The sequence below is a fragment of the Balearica regulorum genome, chromosome 16 (assembly GCF_011004875.1).
Source record: "Balearica regulorum gibbericeps isolate bBalReg1 chromosome 16, bBalReg1.pri, whole genome shotgun sequence".
NCBI classification, from domain to species: Eukaryota; Metazoa; Chordata; class Aves; order Gruiformes; family Gruidae; genus Balearica; species Balearica regulorum.
The window spans coordinates 8,004,983-8,017,603 of NC_046199.1; the positions used below are offsets into that span (position 1 = coordinate 8,004,983).

At 55.2% G+C, this 12,621-nt stretch overlaps 1 protein-coding gene across 3 annotated transcripts in view; it reads left to right on the forward strand.

Moving 5' to 3' along the window:
- The window catches only part of CDH22 (cadherin 22), an 85,684-nt gene that overhangs the window by 32,601 nt on the left and 40,462 nt on the right, over positions 1 to 12,621 (forward strand). For 2 of the 3 annotated variants that reach the window (XM_075768630.1, XM_075768629.1), the window contains exons 3-4: positions 29 to 323; positions 11,158 to 11,277. In XM_075768630.1, coding sequence (XP_075624745.1) covers positions 29 to 323; positions 11,158 to 11,277 — 415 coding nt within the window. The remainder of the gene's footprint in view (positions 1 to 28; positions 324 to 11,157; positions 11,278 to 12,621) is intronic. The other variant, XM_075768631.1, reaches the window with a different exon arrangement.

Genomic DNA, 12,621 nt, shown 5'->3' on the forward strand with positions numbered 1-12,621 from the left:
TCCCACCCTCTCCCTCTTTCCCTGGCAGATCCACTCGGACTCGGATGAGGGGGACGGCTCCATCAAGTACACTATCTCCGGGGAGGGCGCAGGGACTATCTTCCTCATCGATGAGATCACAGGTGACATCCATGCCACTGAGCGCCTGGACCGGGAGCAGAAAACCTTCTACACGCTGCGGGCTCAGGCTCGTGACCGGCAGACGGACCAGCTGCTGGAGCCCGAGTCTGAGTTCATCATCAAGGTGCAGGACATCAACGACAGTGAGCCACGGTTCCTGGAGGGGCCCTACATCGGCAGTGTGGCTGAGCTGTCCCCCATCGGTAGGTCTCCTGGGTGGGAGGAGGTGGGTTGGGAGCCCTGCGCCTCTCTCCTGTCAAACCTTGAGCCCGCTGTACCCTGCAAAACCGGCTGCAAATCCCGGGGATTCTGGCTGAGACCAGAGCTAGGGAGACAAAAGGGAAAAATAAATAAGGTGGCTTAAGGAAAACAAGTGAATAAATCCTCTGAGCTGATTGCCAGCCTGTGGCTGAGCGCTCGGTCTCAGCCCTAAGCTGTGCCCTGGAGACAGGTCATGGTGGTGCCAGCTGCCCGCTGTGTATTTACCCTGGGTTTGCACAGCCCCCTCGCTCCCAAACGCTGGGGAAGGTGGGGGGGACGGACCGAGCCCTTGCATGCCGAGGGGCTCACGGCTTGCCTGTGGTTCAGATTAGCCTGAGTGGTGTTTCTCCCTCTCTGGCTGCCTGTGCCCCAGCCCATCCTCAGGCCATCCTGTGTGCTGCTTTGCTGCTCTCTAGAGCCCCGCGGCTGCCCAGCCATCCCCTTGTGCATCCCCGAGCAGCGCTGCCGAGCCCCTCTCACCTGGCCTCTGGCCTTCCTCCGAGGGGCCAGGCACTGTTGGCTGAGACTTGGGGAATTCACGTCCCCTGTGACAGAAGTGTGGCTTCCCCGTGTTACTGTTAGCCTGCCCATCCCCTTGCCACCAGGCATCTTTTAAGTCCGTTGGTGATCAGCCTCACCAAAGTGCTGAGGGCCAGGCTGGGATGTGTGCCATGAGGCTGCATGAGCCCACCCCCCTAGGGCTGGCAGAGGAGGGCACTGAGCTTTGTGCTCACCTGGGCATCACGAGGGGTTCAGGGAGGCGGTGCATGAGCTGCAGTGTTGCTGCCCTTGCCCCCTGTGCTGGCCCAAAAGCGGGTTCCCACACTGCTGAGCACAGCTCAAGTCTGGGGAGGGTGGCTGGCCTGCTGCACTGCCCAGAGCATCACACCGTTCCCCATCCACATCGGGCTATCTGTTATCCCCCATTGACTAGCCAGAGCGCGTAGCAGACTGCGCGTACCCGCATGCGCCGCGGGCAGGGAACTATAAATCACTGTTCTCCAAAGGCTGCATCAAGGTGGAGGACAGCCTGCAGAAGACTGACTGGCATCAAAGATCAGGCAGGTCCCCAGTGCTGTCAGCAAGGGATGAGTCAGCAAGCGGGAGAGTGACAGTGCCAGGAAGGCAGTGAGCTCAGGGAGGTACAGCATCTGGGGGGGCCAGGGCGGGGGGAGCAGGGCTGAAGCCACAGGAGGGGCTCAGCAGGTCAGGGGAACCGCCAGGTCCTGCTGTGCTTGTGCAGGAAGGTCTGGCTGAAGAGGCATCCTGGAAGCGGAGCACAGGGGATGGTGCTCAGGTCCCCGCTGCCTCGGGACAGAGCTCTGGCTCTCCGTGGTTAATGTGCAGCATATTGTGAGACTGGTGCACGGCCTCCAGCAGGTACGGATGTGCAGGAATTGCCCACACCAGAGGAGCTGCTGCTGCCTGGATTTCTGCTGATGGATGGAGAACGAGCTCTCCTGAGGCATCCCAAGCTCTCCTTCCTCTTCCATTTACCTGCACAAATCCTTTCCTGAGTCAGAGAGTGACCCCTTGAACTACAGCCATGTGCTCCTGGAGAAATGAAAGACAGCATGTGGGCAGCAATGCAGGAGGCATCCTGTTCCCAAAGGGAAGAAAGAAATTAAATTAATCTATTTTGCTTGAACAACATTTAAAAAGGAAGGAATTCTCAACTCTGAGTATTAGACAAGGATCCCGGTTCTTTGAAAATCACTAACAATTATGGAGCTGCCTGATCAGACTGATGTGAACAAGACATATCAAAGGAGACAGTTTCTATGCGAAATTGGAGATCAGAGAGAGAAAGAAACACGGTTTCACAACATGAAAGGAGGCGATTCCTGTGAATTAAAATACTCAAAAGTTTAATGTAAAGAGGAGTGCTGTGAACGGTGTGGGCTGTGCTTCCAAGCTGCGTGCTCAGAGAGGGAGGCTGGAGCCAAGAGCCTGCTCTGCTTACCAGGCTGATGTCTGTCTGCCTGCCACAACCTTGGAGCCTTCTGTAGCCTGGCCGTCCCGGGGAGCGTAAGGGCTCCTCCGTAGCAGCCTAGCCCTGAGATGGCCCAGCTAACGGGGCGGGGAGGGCTTCATGCAGCATCTTCAAGTGGTGCTGCCGCGTGGTCCCCTGCAGTCTGAATGCAGAGCTGGAGGGTACCCATGTGCTGCTGCAAGTCCCCAGCTCCCTCCCGGTTCCCCCTTGGTGTACCAGTGCTTTGCCCGGGAGCAGCTGGCACAAAGGACAGGGTGGACACGTCCTTTGGAAGCATAAACAAGCAAGCCTGGGAAGTAGCTTTCTCCTCAACCCTCTGGGGTTCTGCAGCTGCCCTGCTCTTCCACTGTGGCCCTGGTGTGGACCCAGAGGGAGATGGGAGCTGGTCATGGGCCTGGTGTGTGCAGTTCTGCTCCAGATGCTGTAGGAAGGGCTGAGGATGCAGGACATGGGATGCTGCCTGGGCCAGGGAGATAAAGTTCAGGACTTACGGAAAATACCCTGCCAGGGCCTGTTTGTGGGGGAGTGCTCCTTTTGTGGCGTCAAGGCCTGGTGCAGCTGTGATCGTGGCTTATTTTTGTGGTTGGTATTGGTGGCGATGATTGCTGTTTCTGAGCTGGACAGATGATCTCCCCTGGACCTGAGGGTATTTTTATAACAGTGAATGGGCACCTTGTCTTTTTGCCTTCTGAATGTGGATGGAGGTGATCCCCTGTACTGGACAAGCAGGGGTAGGAAGGCTGGGCAGCTTGGGGAGAGCTTGGACTGGCTATTAATAGATCAAGGTCAAAGCTTGGGGACCTGCTGGTGAACATGCCTGGTCTCAGGGTGCGGACGTTTTCCTGGATCACAAGCGTTTCTGGTTCAGCTGTGCTCTCTGAGGCCACCCCAGGGGTCAGGGGCTGCTCCCCAGCTTGGAGCTTGTTTGTAGGGAGCTGCTCATTCCCCGTCTCTGCTGCTCAGACAGCCTTTGCTCTGTAGCCCAGGCTGAGAAGTGAGAGGTGACCCCCTTCCTCCTCCTCGCACACTCCTGCCTCGCTGGGGTTTGTGCTTGGGGCTGCCCAAGTGGATGGTTTTTCTTCTCGCTCGTGGCAGCTATCAGCTGCAGCTCCCCGTTCCCTGCCAAAAGCGTAGTCCCAGCTCCCAGAGGTGGCTACCTTCCTGGGGCAGAGAGGAATAAAACAAATACGGTCAGATCCGCTCTGTGACAGCAGGAGCAGATCAAAGGACAATATTTGCATAATGAAGGAGTACTAATTGGGAGGGAAAGTCGTTTGATTTCATAGTGTCTAAGATGGAATAACAAATGAGTGAACTGCACAAACTCTGACAGAGTAGCTGGGAGTGCTTTGCAACACACCTGCCCCTTGCTCTGCGCTGGGGTCAGGGCAGCACGGTTGGTAGCAACGGCATACTTGCTGCTTGAGACTAAGTCGGGGGGACTAAAGGCCTCTTTGTTCCAGGATCTTCTCCTGGCAGTGGATAAAGTGGATGCTTACGGAGGAGGAGGAACAGCACACGCAGCATGTGATGCTCCTCTTAATACTCTCCCAACAGCAACCAGTTTCAGCTCGGGGGTTTCTTCAGCTGTGGGTGGTTTTCGTGGGTTTAGTCAACTTCAGCATCTGTCTTCCATGAACTCACCAGACTCATTGTAAACCTCTGCAAAGGGAAAGGAAAATGGGTTGCTATTGATGGATCAAAAATGGCAGATGCAAGATGGTCAGGAAGGTGAGGCCAGAGTCTGGGATTTGTGAAGGGGCGAAGGTGGGGCTTGGAGCTAACCCCAGCCCATGGAGCCAGGCTGAGCACGTGCTGTGCTCCTGGAGAAGTCAGTGTTTTCTACACAGAGAGCACAGACCTGTGGCTGGCACTGAGCTCCTGCACTTGGAGGAAGCACATCCAAAAGGGAAGCTGACCCACCAGTTCTACCTGGGCTGCCTTGGCATGGCAGGACTCGCTGCAAGAGCAGGCTTCAAATGACTCGTGTCTAGAAACCTCATCTGGTCTGGGGCTGCTGGGGCATCAGGAGAAATCGCACCGGTGCTGGGGACGGTTTTGTGGACACCATGGCACGGAGCCATCGCATGCTGCTGTCGGGGTGCAGAGGAGGCAGGTTTGACCTGGCGCTGCGTGAGGCTGGCAGGGAAGGTGGCTGGAGCTGCAGCTTGGCAGAGGGCTCTCCCTGCTCAGCCCCACAGAGGGAGCAGGGCCTTGTCCTGCCCCAGGGCTGGAGGCAATGCACTGGGTCTGCCTGGGCAGGGGAAGGCAGGGGCTGGTGGTGCTGCCTGGGAGCGTTTCTGGTAACTCCCCCATGCCTGCTGCCAGGTCAGGACAGCCAGCTGCCATGCATGCATGTGGGCTAGCCAAGGAGCAGTCTGTCTGCAGGATGGGGTCTGAGCTGCGAACCCTGTTGCAGCCCCGCTGCTGTCCTGTCACCTCAAGAAGAAACTGTGAGCTAAGAGCTTGCGCTGTGCTCTGTGCTGGCACCTGAGGTTCAGCCTCTGCGTAGGTTCCCTGGTGCACATCACTCCAAAATGCCTGAGTTGACCAAAGGAAGAGACCTGGAGCTACAGAAGAAGGTAGGATGGGACCTGGCCAACTGCCTGGGAACTGCAGGAGCTTCACCTTGTATCAGGAGATGCTAAAATTAGCTGTGGTTTGGGCTCCCTTCCTGAGCTCCCTGGGTTCTGCTTAACAGCTGTCTGCCACACACAGGCATGAGCCCAAATCCAGCACACAGTGCCTCCTGCAAGACAGCTCTGATGATTGCACAGAGTGGGTGCTGCAGCCCGGAGCTCGCTTCTGGGCTGTTTGGGGAGCGTGCAGAGCCTGGAGTAAGGGACACACTAGGAAATGTGCATCCTTTCATCAGAACATCACTCCTCCCTGGTGCATTTTGCTCTCCTTATTGCTCTGTGTAGCACCAAGTCCAGATTAGAGATGATTTGGCTGTACAGACAGAAACTTGGGGTCAAGCCCTGACTCTAGCACAAAGCTGGCTGAATGCAGAAGTGATTATTGTGAAGAGAAATTGTTTAATCTCCATGCTGGAAGCAGAGAAAAATACTTTGTTTAACATGCAGCCAGAACACTTGCAGGCAGTCTGATCTTTTTTTTTTCTTCCCCTTGATAGAAAGTGCTCAAAACACTTGTGTGCCTCTGGAAGCTGCTGGGGCAGCAAGTAGCTGGGGCTTACCCTGCCTGTTGGTCCTCAGCAAGAGCACCCCTTCCTTCCCCTTCAGCACTGCACTCTTGGTCATGGTGCAAACCCTGAGCCCTCTGCCCTGCACATCTGAGCACCTGCTACACCCTCGCTGCATCCTGCCCGCATGCGCTAAGCCCCTCAGGCATCCTGTGCCCCCTTAATTTAATGTTTTGGTTTGATCCCCAAGATGCCACTTTTACCTGCTTGGTGCCAGGGCCTGGGGTGCCTTGTGCAATGGGTTTCTCTGGCCAGACGCCCCCCCAAAGAATGTTTCCATAGCTGTATGTTTGAGTGATTCCACCACAGCCAGATTAGCTCCCTCGGGCTTGTCCTGTGGGCTGTGAGGACTCTGCAGTGAATCTCCTCTGGGTTGGATTTGGCTTTCTACCAAGTCAGGATGTTCCTGAGATTGCAAGAAACTCACTTCTGCTCCAGTAATTTTTAAGCTCCTCTGGTTTATTTTCTTCCCTGATATCCTGCCTGCGTGTTTCTGGGGTGCATCAGCCGCTGCATGTGTCTGGGCAAGACAAAAGCTGTAAATTGCATTGTTTAGAAAATTTCAGCTGCCCCCTCGTCCCCACAGCAACTGGGTCCCCGAGATGGGGGTGCTGCACTCCAGCATCAGTCCAGGGCCTGTGGCTTTGCATGACAAAGCACTCCTCTCAGGGTCTGTTACATTCTGCAGGGCTGAAAGGACCATGTGCCATCCTGGAGTGCCCAGATGTGCCCAGAAAGGCCCTCTAAGCATGGGCAGAGAGTTGTCCTTTGGGCTCAGCCTGAGCTGGAGGTGCAGGGTGCAGCCCCAGAGCTGGTCCGGACAGCAGTTGGAGGCTCCAGCCTGCAACGGGGAAGGGGTGAAGGCTGCCATGAAGGGGGGGCAGTCAAATTTAGCAGTTGTTGGCTTTTCCTGCTGTTTGGCTCTCTGCAGGCCTGGAGCCTGGCTGTACTTGTGTCCCTGGGGAAGTGACAGGTCCCGTTGGCTTGCTTGTGGATTCAGTGCAGGGCCTCTTTACTCTTGGACGTGTTTGGAGTTTGCCTGTCGACATTTATTTTAGCTAAACGGGTTTGGAGTGAGTGGCATAGCAAGTGGTCTGGAGCCATTAGCCTTCTGTGCACAGGCGGATGGCATCTCCCAGGACCGCTGAAAGTGGCCCCAGAGGCTCTGGCTCCTGTGGGGAAGGTGCTGATGGATGCTAGGGCAGGTCTGCGTTGGTATTTCAAAGATGCTCTGCAGAGCCCAGCACCTGCAGAGCCCTTTCCATCCAAGCCAAGGCACTTGGGGCTGAGACGGCTCCGCACAGCAGCGTGCTGCGGCGGGCGCAGCTGACGGGGCTGATCTCAGCGTTTGTGGCCACAGAGGGAAAGGGCCTTGTGGAGAAATGGCCTGGATCCCACCGGCTCCCCGGGGGCATCACCAGGCGCCTTTCGGTGCTGGGTGCTGGCAGCCCCTCTCTGCGCTGCCGATCCCTGCTCCCTGCTGGGCTCAGTAGGGATGGGATTAATCTCCCTGGCCTGTGGAGTCAAGGGCTGGCTGATGTCCCTGGCAGGCCTCCAGGACGGCTCAGGGTGCGGAACGGGGACAGCCCAGGGCAGGAGGGTGGCTGGCGGCCAGGGTCTGTGTCCCCTCCCGCACCCAGCCCTGTGGGTCTGCCGGGCGCTCTGTGGCCCCAGCGCAGGCTGTGGGGCCGATTGCTCTGGAAGTGAGGGTCTTGCTCCCCCCTCTTTCCTCTGGGGGGAAACACAGTGTGTTTGGTCTGCTGTGCCAGATTGCACCTTTGCAGCAGGAGAGTAAGAGATGGACTCTGACTCGTTAATTTTTATGTAAAATTGTTGGTTTCCTCTGTGGGGTGAGCTGGCCAGGGGAGGAACTGAGGTCTTTATCTCATTTTACATGTCTAATTATTTCTCTGGATATGAGTTCAGGCTTCCTGCTTATGAGAGGTGGATTATACAGTACATGATAGATGTTTAGATTTTATTTATCGTATCTTTTATGGCTAAGGCACATGCCAGAGAACTAAATAAAAGTTGTACATGCTGTACTTGCTGTGGGCAGTGCTATGCTTGGAGAGCAGGGGTGGGAGCCAGCGTTCCCAGGCTTGTCTCTGCAGGAAGGAGGGGGATCAGGTTAAACTTAAGAGCTTTGTTCTTCAGCTTGAAAGAGAGGGGGAGGGTGGAAAAGGGTAAGTGGGGGTTAAGAGAAGATGCTGGAAAGTTGGACTTCTAGATTCCTGGTATCCTACAGGTGACCTTGAGCAGGCTGCATTGCATCTTTGCAGATGTCAAGAAGTCAAGGCACAGAGTGAGGATAATGTTCCCTACCTGTCTGGTGTTGCTCATCTGTTAATGAGATGCTGTGAGAGCAGGTGGGGAAGGGCAGAGCTGTCATCTTCAGGGTTGCTGGCTTCAGCCTAGGGGCAGTGTGCCATGATCCTGCTGCCTCTGAGCTGAAGGTGCCTTGCTGCAATGCTCCTCATGCTGCTTGGTTTCCCCTTACCTTAGAGTGGAAAGTGCTGGTCCCAAACATGGGGCTCACGCCTGGGATCTGGCCGCCTGGATCTGCTGTCCCACAGCGCTGTTGCTCCAGCACCTGGGAGCACCCAGCAGCCCGAGGCAGCCCCAGGAGCCTTCTGTGCTGGCACTGGAAAACTGAGAGCAGCAACCTGCCTGGCTTGTCCACGGCATGGCTTAAAATGGAGAAACAAAACCCCCCCTCTGGGCAGCCGTGGGTCCTGCCTTCCCGTTGGACTCTGGCACTGGTGCAGTTTTGCAGTGTTAGGTAAATGCCGGACCACAAGGAGTATAGCTGTTTGTCTGATAGGGATGCATTAGTAGGTAAATTATGCAATTGAGTGAATGCATCTGGGGAGCAGCAGCATGAGATGCAGAGACTGATGCAAACTTTTAGTGGCTAGCCCCCATCTTTAATGGTCACTGGGCTGGCACCTGTGGGGTGACAGCACTGAGGTGGCTGGGGTAGAGGGTTGTAGTCTTTGGGGCACTTGCTCTGTCTGCGTGCATGCAGTCCTGACGCAGGTTATACTGTATACAGGGCAAGTGCAGGCAAATGACTCTGGGCTCATGTATGTGTTGGGTGAGTTTTGGATCTCCTCACCCTTTGCCTCTGAGGTGCCTAAGCAAGAGCAAGTGGTTCTTGGAGTGTGGGATGTTTGTGCAAGGTCAGCAGGTTCTGCCTGTGGTGGTGATGGGTGCTGCAGGGTTTAGGTGCAGGAGCGGGTGCTGCTGTGGACACTGGACATGGACTCTGAGCTGCCAGGCTGGGCACAGCAGGAGCCCTGCCTGTTGCCAGGGGCAGGTGCTGCTTTTTGTGATTCTCAGACTTTGGCACCTCAAGCATCCCTAGCTGGGCTTCTCTGCTGGAGCTGGGAGAGGGGTGCTTGGAGATCCCAGTGCCACGTACTTCCCTTCTCTGATCCCTTCCTTCTCAGCTTTCTGACCAGAGGCTTCCCAAGGGAACGTGCCAGGGTGCCCAAGGGGATGTGCGGTGGTGGCGCGGGGGTGATCTGCCTTGGCTCATACTGGAGAAAGAGTTGTGTGATGGCAGGTGGGGGAGGAGGAGGAGGCAGGACAGACCCTTTCAAGGAAATGCAGCAATAGTATTTCTTAAACAGTTGTTTGCAAGGCGGGGAGCTAGTGTTGCTGTGGTGTAATCTGGACATGCCTGGCAGGGATGCACTGTAACTTTACTGGAGACAGCAAAGCATAAATAAGTCGACTCGAACTAGCTTGTTGCTGAAGACCGATGAAGGGGATTCTCATGTTATCAGCAGAGCTGCAGCTCTGAGAAGATGGCCAGGGAGAATGAAAAGCAACCATGGTAACTGCTCATTTTCTTCAGTGAACACCCTTTCCAGGAGATCAGAAGCGAACTGGACTGGGGGCAGCATGTGTATCGCAGCAGCATTGCTCTCTGCTGTCTCGTCTCCTGCCTGAGTCCGGGCTGGGCTGGTGCAGAAAGCACCCTGGCTGCCTGGCTTGCCTGCAAGCTGTGGGCTTGTGGTCTCCTGGCAGGGGAAGAGGAAGACACCAGGGACTGGAACTCCTCATCCTCCATCTGGATGGTTCCAGCTCCAGTTCTGCCCACTGTGACATGGGAACAGAGGCTGCTTCTGACTTTGTGTATACCTCTGGCATTTAAAAATGTAATGAGTCTAGACTCAGATGCTGACAACTAGTAGTAAGCCTGGCTCTGGGTTAATCATTCCATGGGTCTAGCCAAGACCAGCCTGTGAGATTCTGTGCAGCATATGGACAGATGCACCGCAGAATGGGTGGGTTTCTGGACCAGAGCGTGGTACCTCTGGTTTTCAGCTGGTGGCACAGCAACCCGAAGAAGTGCGTGAAGCCGAGCAGAGCTGCTGGATGCAGCAGTGTAAGCTGTGAAATGCTCTTTCCTGGCCCCTTCAGTTTGGACTGCTCTTGTGCTCTGGAGTCATCTCTGAAACAAAACCTACTGCAACCATTGCTGGAGCATCTTGTCCACTATAAATTATCGGCTTCTCTGCCAGCCTTGTCAGCTCTTGGCCCTGGCAGTATCTTGCAGCAGTGAGTTTCCAGTTGGTTTGCTCTTTCCTATGAGCAGCTCAGGGCTCTTGTCCCTGTCCTGCATCTCATCCCACCAGAGAAGTGACTAGTTCCAGTGCTTGACCTCCGAGACAGGGACACTATGAGTCTGGTGCTAGAGGTGGAACTGGGTAGCCTGTCCTCACAGGTCTTTGGTCACACCATTTCCTTTCTCAGAGGTGTCTGTAGGTAGGATTAGGCTTCTCCTCCTTCCTCCCTCCTGTTGTCTCTGTAGATCTCAGCCCCTTTGCTCCTGGCCCCATTCTCATGTCCTGGGTCCTGCTTTTGTCAAATTGAACATGATGTCAAATTAAAGCCGTTACAGGGACACTTGGAGTGAAGCACCCAGTTTAATGAGGCAGCGTTGAAAATCAATAACTTAATTGCAGACATTTGATGGACTTTTATCCAATTTATAGTCCTCCTGCCCTACTACGTGTAGAGCATGAGGGCGTGGTGCTGTGTGTGACTCTGGGCAAGCAAAAGCCTTTCCTCTCCCATGGCTGTTGTCCCTTTGCAGGTCTGTCTGCTGCAGAGATGTGGTGCTGCAGCGTGGATCAGGCCCTGGCTGGGTGGAGGTGACTGTGTTGGCGCTGACAGGAAAGGGGCAGCTGTGGTGATAGCATCTTGTTCTCAGCTCCTTCCCAGATGGTCCAGCAGAAGTCTGCTTGGAAAAAAGCTCCTAGCTGTTCAGACCGGCGATCTCCTGGAGAGCAGGTCCTGCCAGGACAGCAGCCCTGAGGTGGCCCAAGGTCCGCTCCTTCCTGCCACTGTGCAGGACAAAACGGATGTTTGCAGCAGGGTCTGGAGTCCTGGCTCTCAGGCTTTTGGGGGGGAGGCAATGCTGCATTTGCACCCAGCTGTTCTTGTTTCCATCAGCGTGTGCGAGTGATCAGTGTTGGCCCCTGCTCTCCCATCCTGCCAGCCCCTGAGGTTTGTGTTGCTCTTCTCGCCTCCTCCCTGACTGTTTTCCTCCTTGTCCTTGCTGCAGGCACCTCTGTGATGCAGGTGATGGCATCTGATGCTGATGACCCCACCTACGGGAGCAGTGCCCGGGTAGTCTACAGCGTCCTGGAGGGCGAGCAGCACTTTACTGTGGACAGTAAAACAGGTGAGCAGCACCCAGCTGGGTGTTGGGGTGATGCAACCAGACCGTGGCCGCGTGTCCTGTGTCTGTTCGGTGCACGGCTGTGTGCCAGCAGCCCTGCATCTCTGTGCTGGCTGTTGGTGCTGGGGTACCCGTGTCGTGGACATTACTGGGTGTTGGAGAGGAAGCTCGACAGCCCTGCAGGCTGCTGCCCGGCTCTGTGCAATGCCTGCAGCAGGCAGCACCGTGGAGCAAGACCTGCAGCTGCCAGCCCTGCGTCCTGCCTGCACCGGCCAGAGCTCCTCCGTGTGCCCTGTGCCCAGAGCAGGAGTGCACCCGCAGGCGCGTAAAATCTCAGTGTGAAAGGTTTAAGTACTGCCAGAGGGGCCTTACCAAAGGCTGCGTTGTTATCACCGGGGCTTTGATTAAAGGTAACACTTTAAATTAAGGATCGGTTTATAAATGTTCTATTAATATTTAATGAAAGAACAGTAGAAGCTGCTCCATTCCTTAATAACTTATAATAGAGCCTGTTGTAAAATGCCTCTGTAATAAATCCCTAGCAGATGATGCTCTGACACACTGGTTAGAGTAGACCATAACCAGGAGATGTTGGGGTATATATTCTCCTTGCCTCCCAGGAGTGTGACTCGCATTACCCTTAATGGGAGCCTTGCAAGCTTTCTAAGGAAGACACTCAAATGCTAATGAGAGGTATTTAAGGCACAAAGCATGCGGTAAAGTACCCACAGTTTAATGAAAAATTGTCAAAGGACAAGCAGGCTGGGTAGCTGCAGCTCTGTTGGAAAGCTGGACAGCAAAGTCCCCTCCCACCCTGTTGCTGAACCACAGCGACACAGGCTGAGATCAGCCCCTGGACTGAAGTGCCGAGTCTCTGTCAGGCTGACCTGTCTGTGCTAATAGATGTTTTCTAAGGCTGTTTTTATGTAAGTCAGTGAAATTTGTTTGGAGGCTCTGGCATAAGGAGAGCGCAAGGAGGGTATGTGTGCCTGAGCCTCTGCATCTGTGTGAAACCGTGCACCTCCCGAAAACCGATCTGGTGTGCATGGGCAAGGCTGTCGCAGCCCTGGCTGCCATTGGAGTAAAGCTCAAATTTGGGTAGCCCCTAAGCACACCTGACCCGCTGGGATCATTGTCTGGACAGAGGCTGGTGTGGTGGGGAGAGTGCACAAGAACAAACTTGGGGCTGCACCCACTCCTGGCCCAGAAGCTGCTGCACCTGGGCTTTCTTCTCCCAGACTTGCTTTGTTTTGGGGCGGAGGGGGGGGATGATGGATGAACAATGGGCTAAAAATTCAGGTGCACATGAGAGCATGTTAATCTGAGAGCTTTGTGTGAGCGGAAGCC